General features: G+C 51.3%; 1 protein-coding gene across 1 annotated transcript in view; it reads left to right on the forward strand.

The window, feature by feature from the left end:
* Positions 1-9,756: 9,756 nt before the first annotated feature.
* The window catches only part of trpm4a (transient receptor potential cation channel, subfamily M, member 4a), a 75,988-nt gene continuing 68,702 nt past the window's right edge, over positions 9,757-17,042 (forward strand). The window contains exon 1 of the mRNA XM_070862346.1: positions 9,757-9,817. Coding sequence (XP_070718447.1) covers positions 9,791-9,817 — 27 coding nt within the window. The 5' untranslated portion in view covers positions 9,757-9,790. The remainder of the gene's footprint in view (positions 9,818-17,042) is intronic.

Here is a 17,042-nt window from a genome sequence, read left to right on the forward strand (position 1 = left end):
GGGTTGCATAGGAACATAAGAACGAGGGGCAGGAGTAGGCCATTCGGCCCCTCAAGCCTGCTCCGCCATTCGATGAGATCATGGCTGATCTTCTACCTCAACTCCACTTTCCTGCACTGTTCCCATATCCCTTGATTCCCTTAATATCCAAAAATCAACCGATCTCTGTCTTGAATACACTGAGCCTCCACAGCCCTCTGGGGCAGAGAATTCCCAAGATTCACCACCCTCCGAGTGAAGAAGTTTCTCCTCATCTCAGACCTAAATGGAGACCCAAAACTGTGCACACTACTCCTGGTGCGGTCTCACCAGGGCCCTGCATAATTGCAGTAAAATGTCTTTACTCTAATACTGGGCTGGAGGAGATTACAGAGCAAGAGAGGGGCGAGGCCATGGAGGGATTTGAAAACTAGGAGCAGAATTAACAACATTAACTGCATCTGCTAAACCAATTTATCTGCTTCCCGATTGGATCGGCGTTCTCAATTTATCATGAAGGCGACTGTCATTAAACAAATAAGAGAAATTATTCAATTCTCGAATTTCAGCCTCACTGTGTTCAAACAGTGAACTCTGCAAAGTTAGAATGTGCTGATGCTGCCCGGCCAGTTATATATATGAACATGTATATAGATATCCAAGCTGCCGGCTTCTTTCTGATGAGAAAATGCTGGGAGACAGAAACCTGACCCGTGTGCTCTAAAGGTTCTGGATTCCAACACACTCACAACAGCATCATGTGAATGGAAGGCAGTGCAACGCTGATGAAAGTTCACTCCTGGTTATTTGCAACGTGTCGTTATTTGCTGAACTCACAGGCCCCCTCTTTTGATGCAACGCTTTATGGATTTCCTACCAGACCTCGGCCAGAGCTGAGGGTACCGTCTTTCAGCTGAGGCATCAAACCGAGGCTCCCGTCTGCTCTCTCAGGTGGACGTAAAAGATCCCACGGCGCTATTTGGAAGAAGAGCAGGGAAGTTCTCCCCGGTGTCCTGGTCCAATATTTATCCCTCAATCAATGTCACCAAAAAAACAGATTATCTGGGTCATTGTCACATTGCTGTTTGTGGGAGCTTGCTGTGCGCAAATTGGCTGCTGCGTTTCTCACATTACAACAGTGACTATACTCCAAAAGTACTTCATTGGCTGTGAAGTCCTTCCTCCCTCCCTTCTTTCCTTCCCCCAAGCAAAATACAAGAGCAAGACCTGTCTGAGAGCCTGACCTGTAGCCTTCAACCTCTCTCTCCCTCCCTCCCTCACCCTTATTTCCCATCTCCCGGCATGGAGTATTTTTGGACTAGAGTGTGGATTGAGGATCAGGGGTAGGGGTTGTTGTGCCAGATCTAAGAACATAAGAAATAGGAGCAGGAGTTGGCCATTTGGCCCCTCGAGCCTGCTCCGCCATTCAATAAGATCATGGTTGATCTGATCCTGGCCCCAACTCCACTTCCCTGCCCGCTCCCCGTAACCCTTGACTCCCTTATTGCTCAAAAATCTGTCTATTTGCAGCTTAAATATATTCAATGACCCAACCTCCACAGCTCTATGGGGCAGAGAATTCCAAAGATTCACGACCCTCTGAGAGAAGAAATTCCTCCTCATCTCCGTTTTTAAATGGGCGACCCCTTATTCTGAAACCATGCCCCCTAGTTCTAGATGCCCCCACGTGGGGAAACATCCTCTCTGCATTTGCCCTGCCAAGCGCCTTCAGAATCTTACACGTTTCAATAAGATCACCTCTCATTCTTCTAAACGCCAATGAGTACAGGCCCAACCTGCTCAACCTTTCTTCATAAGACAACCCCTTCACCTCAGGAATGGACCTGGTGAACCTTCCCTGAGCTGTCTCCAATGCCATCCTGCTGATATTCTGCTCACTAACATTGTGCCACTGTGTCCAGTGTCGTCAACCCTGGCTGGCCACATTCCTTCGTCACATGACCCTCCAGCCTCCAACTGCCCCGCCCCCACACTCCCGACATTGGCCGTCCGACATGTCAGCCCTCGCGGCGCCCCACTGACCTACAGCCAATCAGAAAGCGCACCTCCTCCTCATTACCCAATTGGATGACTGTTGATCAAACAGTCTTTTTTTTGGCATCTCCAATATTTTTATAACTAATAAACAAAAGTGTTCAAAGAAAATTAAACGAACATGCAATATTTTATTGTACCGTCCCTTATGATGTTTCTCCTGCCTGTCACTGGCAGCAGTGCCCTGGGCACTGCAGGGCGATCCTGGAGTGTTGGCAACACATGATTGGTGGACTATTGGTGAATGTGTGTAAATATCAGTATATCAGTGTTTATCCATATGTCCATCAGTGTATGCGTTTTTGTGTATGTGCGCGCATGCACCTGTGTATCTTTGTGTATGTACACGTGTATGTATGTATCTGTAAGAATGTGAGTACATGATTATCTGTGTGTGTTTCTGCAAATATATATGTATATTTGTGGTATCTGTATGTGTGTCTGCGTGTATGAGTGAGAATTTGTGTGTGCGTGTGTGAGTGTGTGTGTGAGTGGGTGTGTGTGTGTGTGTGTGTATATGTGTGAGTGTGTATGTGAGTGGGTGTGTGTGTGTATGTGTGTGTGTGTGTGTGTGTGTGTGTGTGAGTGTGTGTGCCTGTGTGAGAGTGTGTGTGTATGTGAATGTGTGTGCCTGTGTGAGAGTGTGTGTGTGTAGAGTGTGTGTGAGTGAGTGTGTGTGTGTGTGTCTGTGTGTGTATGTGTGAGTGTGTGTGTGCCTGTGTGAGAGTGTGTGTGTATGTGAATGTGTGTGCCTGTGTGAGAGTGTGTGTGTGAGTGTGTGTGTGAGTGAGTGTGTGTGTGTGAGTGTGTGTGTATATGTGAGTGTGTGTGTGCCTGTGTGAGAGTGTGTGTGTATGTGAATGTGTGTGCCTGTGTGAGAGTGTGTGTGTGTGTATGTGAGTGAGTGTGTGTGTGTGTGTGTGTGTGTCTGTGTGTGTATGTGTGAGTGTGTGTGTGCCTGTGTGAGAGTGTGTGTGCCTGTGTGAGAGTGTGTGTGTGTATGTGAATGTGTGTGTATGTGTGAGTGTGTGTGTGCCTGTGTGAGAGTGTGTGTGCCTGTGTGAGAGTGTGTGTGTGTGTGTGTATGTGAATGTGTGTGCCTGTGTGAGAGTGTGTGTGTGTGTAAGTGAGTGTGTGTGTGTGTGTGTGTGTAGCCCCCTTACCTCTGAGTCAGAAGGGTTCAGAAAGAGTCGGAACATGCCCTATCCTTCAATCTGTGCAATGTATACGGTAGTATAGTGGTTATGTTATTAGACTAGTAATTTGGTAGGCCTGGACTAACAATCCAGAGATGTGAATTCAAATCCCACCATGGCAGCTGGGGAATTTAAATTCAATTAATTAAATAAATCTGGCATTAAAAAGCTTGTATCAGCAATTGTGAAAAATAAACTTGAATTTATATAGCGCCTTTCATGAACACTGAACGTTCCAAAGCACTTTACAGCCAATGAAGTACTTTTGGAGTGTAGTCACTGCTGTAATGTAGGAAACGCGGCAACCAATTTGCGCACAGCAAGCTCCCACAAACAGCGATGTGATAATGAGCAGATAATATCTTTTTTTCTTTGTTAAGCTTATTGAGGGATAAATATTGATAACTCCCCTGCTCTTCTTCAAAATAGTGCTATGGGATCTTTGATGTCACCTCCAACAGTACAGCACTCCCTCAACACTGCACTGCAGTGTCAGCCTAGATTATTTTTGTGCTTAAGTCAGGACTTGAACCCTTCTGACCCAGAGGTAAGAGTGCTACCCACTGGGCCACAGCGACCACAAAATTGTCATAAAAACCCATCTGGTTCACTAACGTCCTTTATAATTTTGCGGAGGAAATCTGCCGCCCTTACCCGGTCTGGCCTATACGTGACTCCAGGCCCACAGCAATGTGACTGACCCTTAACTGCCCCTCTGATTTGGCCTAGCAAGCCGCTCAGTTGTACCAAACCGCTATGACAAAGTCAGCACTGTGGGAGACCTTCACCACACAGACTGCAGCGGTTCACGAGGGCAATTAGGGGCGGGCAATAAATGCCGGCCTTGCCAGCGATGCCCACATCCCAGGAACGAATAAATATGTAAAAAAAAGAATGCTCTTGTTCAACAATACTGCTCCAGGGTCTGCGTTCTATCCATCTCATTTATAGCCATCGCCCCTCTGAATGTTCGTTTTTGTTGCCGCAAGACCCCCCAAATTCTGGGGCTGCCGGGATCACCTGGAATCGGGCACGGGGATCTCCACAGCCGATGCTCCGATCCATGCCCCAGTCCAGCGAGGCAACACGTTGGAAGTTTTGCCTTGTGCAATTGGAAACATTGACCCAGTTGCTGGCTCTGGACAGTAGGGGGAGCCCTACTCCCAATTTTAGACAGAGCGCTTGTATGCGAAGTGTGTGATTGGCGAATTTTGTGACTTAAAACCAATCATTTATTGTGATAAGAAAGAATGAATTGCGTTTATATAGCGCCTTTCGCAACCTCAGGACGTCCCGGAGCATTTTTCAGCCAATGAAGTATTTTTTTGGAGTGCAGTCACTGTTATACTGTGGGAAATGCGGCAGCCAATTTGTGCACAGCAAGCTCCCACAAACAGAAATGTGATAATGACCCAGATAATCTGTTTTATATTGAGGGATAAAAGTTGTGCTTTTTTTTCTTTAATAGTCCTGATGGTATTTCTAATGTTCATTTCTTTCTTTCTTTCTCTGCAGGAGTGGCGTCAGAAGCAGTCTCAGTAAATACCCAGGAACTCCCTTTTGAAGGCTACTATTGAATCTGCATCCACCGCCCTATCAGGTAAATCCTAACCACTCGTTGTGTAAAGAAGTTTTTCCTCATGTCACCTCTGGTTCTTTTGCCAATCGCCTTAAATCCGTGCCCTCTGGTTACCGACCCTTCAGCCGGCCGTTGCTTATCACATTGCAGTTCTGTTTGATTTGAAGGGGTTGCTCCTCAAATTCTGGTTGCACTTCAGTCCCACGCTCCTGATCTTTGGGCACCCTGTGCGGAGGGGAGCGGGCAGGTCGGAAGGCCTCCTCATAGGACTGCTCCTGGGCATGGGCAAGGGGACTAATATGTCCTTACTATACAGTACAAATGCACACGAGGCCCATACTTGAGAGAAGGTCACTCTGTGACCAATAACCTTTATTGGCCAGCACTGAAGTGAAGTAGGAGGGTGGAACTTCCCCCTTTATACCGGAAAGTCCAGGTTAGGACTGTCTCCCATAAGTTCACCACCTAATGGTCATTGTTCTCACAGTGTACAACTTAGGTCAGTTTATACATGGGTTACAATGACAGTTGAATACATGACATCACCTCCCCCCCCAAAGTCTTATTGGGATCACAGGTTGAGTCTCTCTGGTGGTTTACGCTCCCTTGTAGAGCGCCTGAGTTGGGGCTCCGGTTGTTGGGCGCTGGCCTGAGTGTCTGCTGTTTGCGGTGCCTCAGGCCTGTCTGGACTGCCCACAGTGACTGGGCTCTCCTCCCTTTGGTTCCGGTGTGCGGTCACCTGTGGTGGAGTGAACTCTACATCGTGTTCTTCCTCTGTTTCTTCTATGTGGTTGCTGAACATCCTTTTTGTTTGATCCACGTGTTTGCGGCAGATTTGTCCATTGGTGAGTTTATCTACCAGAATCCTATTCCCCTCTTTGGCACTCACAGTGCCTGTGAGCCATTTGGGCCCTGCAGCATAGTTGAGGATAAAGACAGGGTCATTGACATCAATACATCGCGCCCTCGCATTCTCGTCATGGTAGTCACATTGTGACTGACGCCTGCTCTCAACAATATCTTTCATGGTGGGGTGTATAAGGGATAACTGGGTTTTGAGCATCCTTTTCATTAGCAGCTCTGCGGGTGGAACCCCTGTGAGTGAGTGTGGTCGGGATCTATTGGCCAACAGGAGGCGTGATAAGCGGCTTTGTAGGGAACCCCCTTGGATTCTGAGCATCCCCTGTTTGATTATCTGCGCTGCTCATTCCGCCTGGCCGTTTGAGGCCGGCTTGAACGGTGCCGTTCTGACATGGTTGATACCATTTCCTGCCATGAAGTCCTAGAATTCAGTGCTTGTAAAGCAGGGGCCATTGTCGTTGACCAAGATGTCCGGTAGACCGTGGGCGGCGACATTGCCCGTAGACTTTCTACTGTGGCAGAGGATGTGCTTCAATTGAGAATGTCACACTCAATCCATTTGGTGTAGGCGTCTACTACAACCAAAAACATTTTTCCCATGAAAGGACCTGCGTAGTCCACATGGATGCATGACCATGGCTTGGCGGGCCAGGACCAGGGGCTAAGGGGGGCTTCCCTGGGCGCATTGCCCAGCTGGGCACACGTGTTGCACCTGCGAACACAAAGTTCCAGGTCTGCATCTATCCCTGGCCACCAAAAGTGTGACCTGGCAATTGCCTTCATCATGACAATGCCCGGGTGCTCATTGTGGAGTTCTCGGATGAACACCTCTCTGCCCATCTGGGGCATGACTACTCGGTTTCCCCATAGTAGGCAATCGGCCTGAATTGAGAGTTCATCCTTGCGCCTGTGAAATGGTTTAGATTTCTCAGGGCATGTCCGTACGTGGCTGCCCAATCCCCATTCAGGACACATTTCTTGACTAAAGACAGTAGCGGGTCTCTATTTGTCCAGACTTTGATCTGACGGGCTGTCACGGGTGAGCCTTCGCTTTCGAAAGCTTCAACAGCCATGACCATCTTAGCAGCATGCTCGGTTGCCCCCTCAGTGGTGGCTAGTGGGAGCCTGCTGAGTGCATCGGCGCAGTTTTCGGTGCCCGGTCTGTGCCGAATTGTATAGTCATAGGCGGCTAACATGAGTGCCCACCTCTGTATGCGGGCCGATGCGTTTTCATTTATGGCCTTGTTGTCAGCCAAAAGGGACGTTAGGGGTTTGTGATCTGCTTCCAGCTCAAATTTCCTGCCAAACAGGTACTGGTGCAGTTTTTTTTACTGCATATACACATGCAAGCGCTTCCTTTTCTACCATCCCGTAGCCCCTTTCTGCCTGGGACAGACTTCTGGAGACATAAGCTACCGGCTGTAACTGACCCTTGGCAGTGACGTGCTGCAACACACACCCGACATCATAGGATGACGCATCGCACGTTAACACAAGTTTCTTACATGGGTCATATAGCGTTAACAGATTGTTGGAGCATAACAAATTGCGTGCTCTATCAAAAGCCCTTTCCTGGCTGTCCCCCCAGACCCATTCGCGACCTTTGCGTAGGAGCACGTGTAGCGGCTCTAACAGAGTGCTCAATTTGGGAAGAAAGTTACCAAAATAGTTCAGGAGCCCCAGGAACGAACGCAGCTCCGTCGTGTTACGGGGTCTGGGTGCTCTCTTGATCGCTTCCATTTTGGATACAGTAGGGCTGATCCCGTCTGCTACTACCCTCATCCCCAGGAACTCTACCTCTGGAGCTAGGAAGACGCACTTCGCCTTTTCCAGTCGCAGACCTACCCGGTCCAGTCTGCGTAGCACCTCCTCCAGGTTGTGGAGGTGTTCTTCAGTATAGTAACCCGTAATGAGGATGTCGTCTTGAAAAACCACCGTCCCTGGAATCGACTTGAGGAGGCTTTCCATATTTCATTGGAAGATCGCGGTGGCCGAGCGAATCCCGAACAGACATCTGTTGTACTCAAACAACCCCTTGTGTGTCGTGATGGTGGTCAGCTTCTTCGACTCACTCGCTAGCTCCTGGGTCATGTAAGCTGAGGTCAGGTCCAATTTTGATAAAAGTTTGCCACCGGATAGCGTCGCAAAGAGGTCCTCCGCTCTCGGTAGCGGGTACTGGTCTTGGAGTGACACCCGATTGATGGTGGCCTTGTAATCACCACATATCCTGACCGACCCATCCGCCCTGAGCACCGGCACAATCGGGCTCGCCCAGTCACTGAATTCGACTGGCGAGATGATGCCTTCCCTCAACAGGCGGTCCAATTCGCCTTCTATCTTTTCCCGCATTATGTACGGCACCGCTCTGGCCTTGTGGTGTACTGGCCTGGCGTCCGGGTTTATGTGAATCACTACCTTGGTCACAATGAAAGTGCCAATGCCGGGTTGAAATAGTGAGTCAAATTTGTCCAGGACCTGTGAGCATGCTATTCGCTCCACAGAAGAAATTGCATTGACATCGCCCCATTTCCAGTTCATGACAGCAAGCCAACTCCTCCCCAGCAGTGTGGGACCGTCCCCTGGGACAATCCAGAGTGGCAACCTGTTCTCCGAATCTTTGTGGGTCACGACTACCGTGGCGCTGCCTAGCATCGGAATGATCTCCTTTGTATATGTCCGTAGCTGTGTGTCAATCAGCAATAATTTTGGCCTCCTGGCCTTGGACACCCACAACCTTTCGAACTGTTTGATACTCATCAGGGACTGGCTGGCCCCCGTGTCTAGCTCCATTGATACTGGGATGCCATTGAGGAGCACTTTCATCATTATCGGTGGCGTCCTGATATATGAACTGTATATATGTGCTCCACATGAATTCGCTGAACTTCAGCTTCCAGCGAATTCCCCCAGTGTCCATTTGGCCTCGTAGGGCTTACATCGGGCCTGTCCTCCTCATACATGAACCTGGCTGCAGGCTTCCTGCACATACGTGCCAAGTGACCGCTGACGTTGCAGTTTCTGCAGGTATATTGCTGATACCTGCAAACTCTGGCTGTGTGTTTGCCTCCACACCTCCAACATGAGCCGTTGTTGGAAACAAAAGGTCCATTACCAGTCGATCGTTTCTGACTGTCTCTGTAACTGTTCTTAAGCGCACCATTAACAGGTGTTGATGGCCCCATTACTGGCCGCATTGTCCATTGCGATGGCATGAATCGCCGTTCAGCTAGCCATTGTCTCTGTTGAATTTCCCCTTTGAGTTCGACTACCTGCTCGGGCAAATCCGATTGCCCCTGTCTGCGTGGAGAACTGTGTCGCATTAACAATGTTGACTCCCTGTCCATTTGCTGCATTTAAACCAAGATTTTTGACAAACATTATTCTGGTCTCTTCCTCCCCTGAGTTAAATGTCTGGGCCATCAAAGCCGCCATTTCCAGGGGCAATTCTTTGGTCTCAATCAGTTTCCTGAAAACCCCAGCGTGCCCGATGCCCTCAATAAAAAAGTCTCGCCACATCTCCGCTCTGCATGCATCTGGGGACTTACATAGGCTCACCAGTCGCCGGAGGTCTGCCACGAAGTCTGGAACGCTTTTCCCTTCTCGCCGCCGGTGCGTGTAAAACCGGTGTCTCGCCATGTGCATGCTGCTCGCCGGTTTAAAGTGTTCCCCGATCAACTTACTGAGCTCTTCAAAAGTCTTGTCTGCCGGCTTCTCTGGCGCTAGACGGTCCTTCATCAGGGAGTACGTTCTGGATCCACAAACCGTCAGGAGATGAGCGCTGCGTTTGTCTTCTTTGTTAATTTGTCGGTTCTAGTGCCCCCCTTTAATAAGGGGGGGGGCACTTGTATTAATGCTACTTTAAAATTTCAGTTCTGCTTGCCTGGCATACCTTGCTGAGATGAGGATTTCCTTCTTGCGATCAGACAGGTTACAACTCAGTTCAGGTGTGGCCTGCGCTGACCTCTCACACACATACACACCAATTGCTGAGTGACAGCAACTCGCTCCCTTCAAGAGAAGCTCAGATCGAGGAGGGAACAGCATCAAGCGGTGTGCAGCGTACCTGGCGAACACACCCACACACACACACACACACTGCGCCAAGAATCTCCTGATCACCATGGTCAGCAGACTGGACAAGGATCAGGTAGGTACAGTTTTTCCCCCAAAAGAATTCATAAACTGTAGAGATTAGACTTTGCTTCGACACGTTACAATGTCAGGAAGCAGATCTGATTGGCTGGTGGACGGAGAAATCAAAGCAGACTAGCATTTAATTTCCATTCCGGCTCTTTTGAGACAATTTCTCCCTAATTTAACCTGTTATTTGCTTAAAGGGAAGTTGCTCTCTCTCTCCTGAGCTTGTGCAGTGCAAAAGTATGGGGGAAACCCAACTTGATTTTGAACTGCTTCATACGTCATCATCATAGGCAGTCCCTCGGAATCGAGGAAGACTTGCTTCTACTCTAAAAGTGAGTTCTCAGGTGGCTGAACAGTCCAATACGGGAATTACAGTCTCTGTCACAGGTGGGACAGACAGTGGTTGAGGGAAGGGGTGGGTGGGGAGTCTGGTTTGCCGCACGCTCCTTCCGCTGCCTGCGCTTGTTTTCTGCACGCTCTCGGCGACGAGACTCGAGGTGCTCAGCGCCCTCCTGGATGCACTTCCTCCACTTAGGGCGGTCTTGGGCCAGGGACTCCCAGGTGTCGGTGGGGATGTTGCACTTTATCAGGGAGGCTTTGAGAGTGTCCTTGAAATGTTTCCTCTGCCCACCTGGGGCTCGCTTGCCGTGTCGGAGTTCCGAGTAGAGCGCTTGCTTTAGGAGTCTCGTGTCTGGGGCATGCGGACAATGTGGCCCGCCCAAACGGAGCTGGTCGAGTGTGGTCAGTGCTTCGATGCTGGGGATGTTGGCCTGGTCGAGGACGCTAACGTTGGTGCATCAGTCCTCCCGGGGGATTTGCAGGATCTTGCGGAGACAACGTCGGTGGTATTTCATACACACCACTCATCAGCTCCTGCTTGTTTACAAGCTCCGGCTTGTGGGCTGACATGTTCTCAGTGTGCGTTTAACTGCTTGCTTATTAGCATTGATACAGAACGTAAGAAAGAAATACAAACAGAGAACGCTGGGAACACTCAGCGGGTCAGGCAACATCTGTGGAGAGAGAAACAGAGTGAACCTTCCTCAGAACTGGTGAATGTTTGAAAAGAACAGATTCTTAAACACTGAAATGGGGAGGGGAGGAAAGAACAAAAGGGAAGGTCGGTGTAAGGGTGGAAGGCAGGAGAGATTAAAGGGACAAAAGGAATGATGGGTCATATTGAAATGGTAATGACAGAGGTTAGAAAAAGGGTAATCTGGATAGGGTGTGAATGGCGAAGTAATGACCAGCTGCCATTATAGACAAAAAGCGGGAAAAAAAGCGAAGATAGATGGAGGGGGGGGGAGAAAGGGAGCCTAAGACGGGCAGAGGTCATTAATTAATTAATTAATTTATTGAGTTCCAAGTTCTTTTTATATATAAAATGCTGCATGAACATCACATTTCTCCAACACATTCAACAGCAAGCTCGAACTCAACTGAACTTTAATGACAAAAACCATTTGGCACACTCTCCTGCAAATTGCTTAGAGGTGGAGAAAGAGAGGTTTATAAACAAAAGACTCCAAAAAGCAGCAATGGGGTAACAGTACAGCAGTAAAAAAATTTCAGCGTTGCAACATGTTGTGCTACTGTGTGGTGTGGAAAAAGAACTTGTCTTTAGGGGTGGATGGGAGTTCAGGAGGGTAGGAAGCAGACAGAGCCATGTGCTCCGCTTTCTACTCTGAAATTGTTGAACTCGATGTTGAGTCCAGAAGGCTGTAAAGTGCCTAAACGAAAGATGAGGTGCTGCTCCTTGAGCTTGCGTTGAGCTTCGTTGGAACAGTGTAGGAGGCCGAGGAGGGAGAGGTCAGAGTGGGATTGAAGCGGGGAATTAAAGTGACAGGCGACCGGAAGCTCAGGGTCACTCTTACGGACTGAACGGAGGTGTTCCGCAAAGCGGTCACCCCAATCTACGTTTGGTCTCCCCAATGTAGAGGAGACCGCATCGTGAGCAGCGAGTACAGTGTACTCAATTGTAAGATGTACAAGTAAATCGCTGTTTCACCTGGAGGGAGTATTTGGGGCCCTGGATAGTGGGAAGGGAGGAGGTAAAAGGACAGGTGTTGCATCTCCTGTGCTTGCACGGGAAGGGGCCGGGGGAAGGGGAGGGGTGCAGGGGAAGGGGCCGGGGTAAGGGGAGGGGTGCAGGGGAAGGGGCCGGGGGAAGGGGAGGGGTGCAGGGGAAGGGGCCGGGGGAAGGGGAGGGGTACACGGGAAGGGGCTGGGGGAAGGGGAGGGGTGCAGGGGAAGGGGCTGGGGGAAGGGGAGGGGTACACGAGAAGGGGCCGGGGGAAGGGGAGGGGTGCACGGGAAGGGGCCGGGGGAAGGGGAGGGGTGCACGGGAAGGGGCCGGGGGAAGGGGAGGGGTGCACGGGAAGGGGCTGGGGGAAGGGGAGGGGTGCAGGGGAAGGGGCCGGGGGAAGGGGAGGGGTGCAGGGGAAGGGGCCGGGGGAAGGGGAGGGGTGCAGGGGAAGGGGCCGGGGGAGGGGGTCGGGTGCACGGGAAGGGGCTGGGGGAAGGGGAGGGGTGCACAGGAAGGGGCCGGGGGAGAGGGGGGTGCTGGGGGTGACTGCGGAAGAAAACAAGATGCAGGAAAGAAATACTTGCATTTCCATAATGATAATAATCTTTATTTATATAGCGCCTTTAACGCAAAACGTCCCAAGGCGCTTTCACAACAACGTTACAACACATTAGATATTGACCATTGAGGGAGAGAGAGAATAAGCGCGAGCAGGAAGAGTAAAAGTGGCAAAAGGCTCGGGTCCGAAATGCGCACAGAGATAGACACAGGTGAAAAAACTCAAAAAAATTCAAATGACATTGTAAATAATACAATAAGGAGTATACAACAGTAAAATCAGAATAATAAAGATTCATTATAATTAAATAATATATACAATAATTATAAATTAAGCTAATGTGGTACCGTTGTTTAAGGGAGAAAGGGATAGGCCGAGTAACTACATGCCAGTCAGCCGAACCACAGTGGTGGGAAAATTATTGGAAAAAATCCTGAAGGACAGGATAAATCTACATTTAGAAAGACACAGATTATTCAGGGAGGTCAGCATGGATTTGTTAAGGGAAGGTCGTGTCTGACTCAAACAGCAATGTGATAATGATCAGATAATCTGTTTTTGTTATGTTGATTGAGGGATAAATATTGGCCCCAGGACACCGGGGAGAACTCCCCCTGCTCTTCTTTGAAATAGTGGCCGTGGGATCTTTTATATCCACCTGAGAGAGCAGACGGGGCCTCGGTTTAACGTCTCACCCAAAAGACGACAGTGCAGCATTCCGTCATCACTGCACTGGGAGTGTCAGCCTAGATTTTTTTTTGTGCTCAAGTCCCACTCCAGGAACCCACAACTTTCAGAGGTGAGAGTGCTACCCACTGAGCCACAGCTGACAGTGTTGTCAGAGCCTAAGAATTAGGAGCAGGAGTCGGCCACACGGCCCCTCGAGCCTGCTCCATCATTCAATGAGATCATGGACCTCAACTCCACTTTCCCACCCGATCCCCATATCCCTCGGTTCCCTTCGAGTCCAAAAATCTATCGATCTCAGCCTTGAGTGTACTCAATCACTCAGCATCCACAGCCCTCTGGAGTAGAGAAGTCTAAAGGTTCTCAACCCTCTGAGTGAAGAAATTCCTCCTCATCTCGGTCCTTCACAGCGCTCAATGCTACCTCCCTAAATTCTCACAGGCAAACTGGATTACAAGGATGAGCATCCGCGACCTCCTTCGTCCCAACTCAACTTGCCAGGTGTCATTTACGGGGCGCGATTCCACATCCGCGACCCGCTCCTTGTCCGAGTGGCCACTCCCCACGTGTGACCTGGCACAGTAAGTGTCAGCGGGCTATTCGACCACAGGGACCGTCACCGCAGAGTCCCATCCCATCGTAGCCCTGAGTGGCAAACATTCCGATGTGGAATTAGTGGGGCGGGAAAAGGCCAGCTTGCCCCACACTCGTGACTAAAAACACCCTCCCTCCTCCCATGCCCGGCTCCCCAGCAAGGTTCCCTGTGAGCGGCGCTTTGTTCCCCGCGGCCTGATTCTTTTCATGTGTGGGCCCTTTAAATGTCTGCGCATGCGCGTTATTTACAAAGTAATAGCCGGTGAGGGCCAGTACGGGACCGTGTCCGCTAAGGTGTGGCCACACGTGACCGCACCTTAATGGGCACATTGCTCCCCCTCTCCTCTTCCCACCCCCCCTCTCCCACCCCTCCCTATCTCTCTCCTCCCCCTCCTCCTCTCTCCTCCAACCCCTAGCACTCTCCTCTTCCCACCCTCCTCTCCCACCTCTCCCCATCTCGCTCCTTCTCCTTCCCACCCCCCTCTCTCCTCCAACCTCTCCCTCTCCCTCCTCCCCATCTCTCTCCTTCCCACCCCCTCTCTCCTCCAAACCTCTCCCTCTCCCTCCTCCACCTCCTCCCCATCTCTCTCCTCCCCCTCCTCCTCTCTCCTCCAACCCCTCCCACTCTCCTCTTCCCACCACCCCTCCCCATCTCTCTCCTCCCCCTCCTCCTCTCTCCTCCAACCCCTCCCACTCTCCTCTTCCCACCCCTCTCTCCCACCCCTCCCCATCTCGCTCCTTCCCACCTCCTCTCTCCTCCAAACCTCTCCCTTTCCCTCCTCCACCTCCTCCCCATCTCTCTCCTCTCCCCTCCAACCCCTCCCACTCTCCTCTTCCCAACCCCCCCCCTCCCACCCCTCCCCATCTCTCTCCTCCCCCTCCTCCTCTCTCCTCCAACCCCTCCCACTCTCCTCTTCCCACACCCCTCTTCCACCCCTCCCCATCTCGCTCCTCCCCCTCCTCCTCTCTCCTCCAACCCCTCCCACTCACCTCTTCCCACCCCCCTCTCCCACCCCTCCCCATCTCGCTCCTTCTCCTCCCCACCCCCTCTCTCCTCCAACCTCTCCCTCTCCCACCCCTCCCCATCTCTCTCCTCCCCCTCCTCCTCTCTCCTCCAACCCCTCTCCCACCCCTCCCCATCTCGCTCCTTCTCCTTCCCACCCCCTCTCTCCTCCAACCTCTCCCTCTCCCTCTCCCACCCCGCCCCATCTCTCTTCTCCCCTTCCTCCTCTCTCCTCCAACCCCTCCCACTCTCCCCTTCCCACCCCCTTCTCCCTCCTCCCCTTCCCCTCTCCCCTTCCCCATCTCTCTCCTCCAAAGCCCCTTCCCATTACCCTCTCTCTCCTCCAACCCCTCCCCATGTCTCTCCTACGCCTCATCCCCTTCCCATCTCTCGCCCACCCCTCACCCTCTCCCATCCCCTCCCCTTCCCCATCTCTCTCTCCCACCCCTCCCTCTCTCCCACCCCTCTCTCTCTCTCCCACCCAGCTCCCCATGTGGCATCGAGGATATAAGGCATACCCCTCCCCCGTGCAGCACTAAGCTGTGCGGACCGGAAGGTGCTGGGCCCCAATCTCCAGTCTGTGCTGCGTTAGTTAGCCTCAGTCGGCAATGAGGGTGCTACCATCAACCTCAACACCCTGATTTAGGGAGAGGGGGAGGGGGCTCCCAATGGCTGCCTCGTGAGTTTCGTCTGGTCTGCGGACAGCCGGTCAATGACAGGACTGAGCCCGCCTGTCACACGAGGGATTCCTACTTGGGCAAGGTACTGGAGGGCACAGAGGTCCCAGCAAGTCAGATGAGGAGGAGAGGAAAGCAGAGGGAGAGTTGAGGGCGGACTCTCTTTAAAGGCGGAGAGCCGCTTTTAAACACAGTTAACTCCGTTGTCACGGAGAGATTAAGGAGGGAGCCTTGAGTGCAAACCTAAACCCTTTCATTTCGCTCAGTGTGTCAACACGCAGGAAGATGAGAACTATGCAAGCGTATCATGAGCGGACTTATACTCCCATTAAGCCGGTGCAATCGCTATCTGAGGTGGAAACACGATCAGACGAGTTGATAAAAGCCCACAGGCCCAGGAGCAAAGGCCCCCCAACAACACTGCAGGCTGGCCCACAGCGCAGGACCCTTGGGGTGGCCAACGCACTGCCATTCCTCGGGGCCGTGTAGCAACGTCGCAGAGGGGCAGCTTTCCCGACTTGCAGTGAGGAATGCGAGCACTTTTATCAATATCAATAGGTGGGGACCATGTGGAGTAACAGCCGTTCAGTTCTCAATGACTCAAAGGGCATCGAGATATGGGAGCCCATCCTGTACTACTGTAAGGAGAGAAAGAACAAAAGACTTGCATTTCTATAGCGCCTTTCACAACCACCGGATGTCCCAAGGCACTTTACAGCCAATGAGGTACTTTTTGGAGTGCGGTCACTGTGGTGATGTGGGAAACGCGGCAGGCAATTTGCGCACAGCCAGCTCCCACAAACAGCAATGTGATAATGACCAGGTAATCTGTTTTTAGTGATGTTGATTGAGGGATAAATAATGGTCCCAGGACACTGAGTATAACTCCGCTGCTCTTCTTCGAAATAGTGGCCACGGGATCTTTCACGGCAACCTGAGCGAGCGGACGAGGCCTCGGTTTAACATCTCTCCGACAGTGCAGTACTCCCTCAGCACTGCACTGGGAGTGTCAGCCTAGATTTTTGTGCTCAAGGGTCTGGAGTGGGACTTGAACCCACAACCTTTGGACTCAAAACTGTAAATCACAGAGGGAGGCTTGTCTGCAGTGGGTTGAACACTGACCTTCAACCTCTGGAGTCTGACTATGAATCCAGCACCACTTGTTTGGAGGAAAATCTCCCCCCTCTACTGGGTTTCAGGGGTCCTGGGTAAAATGAGTACAGGGGCAGCCTCAATCCAACCCAGTTCCCACTGGGCATTGCGCCTCAGAGCAGAATTGGCCCAATCACGCACAAATTGGCACCAAGTAGTGTTGCCAACCCTGGTCGGCCGCATTCCTGACAGTTTCATCACATGATCTCGCGCCTCCAGCTGCCCCGCCCCCTACCCTCCCGCCATTGGTCGCCTGACATGTCCATCATCACGACGCCCCGCCTTCCCACATCCATTCGAAAGCGAACAGACTCTTCATTTCCCGATTAGACTGTCCGTAACATCGCCCGTCTCCGCCCCTTGCCTCGGCTCCTCCGCTGATGAAGTCCTCATCCATGCCTTTGTTACCTTCAGACTTGACTACTCCAATGCACTCTTGGCTGGCTTCACACATTCTACCCGACGTAAACTAGAGGTGATCTAAAACTAGGCTGCCCGCGTCCTAACTTGCACCAAGTCCCACTCACCCATCAC

Source organism: Pristiophorus japonicus, chromosome 19 (genome assembly GCF_044704955.1).
Source record: "Pristiophorus japonicus isolate sPriJap1 chromosome 19, sPriJap1.hap1, whole genome shotgun sequence".
In the NCBI taxonomy this organism is placed as follows: Eukaryota; Metazoa; Chordata; class Chondrichthyes; family Pristiophoridae; genus Pristiophorus; species Pristiophorus japonicus.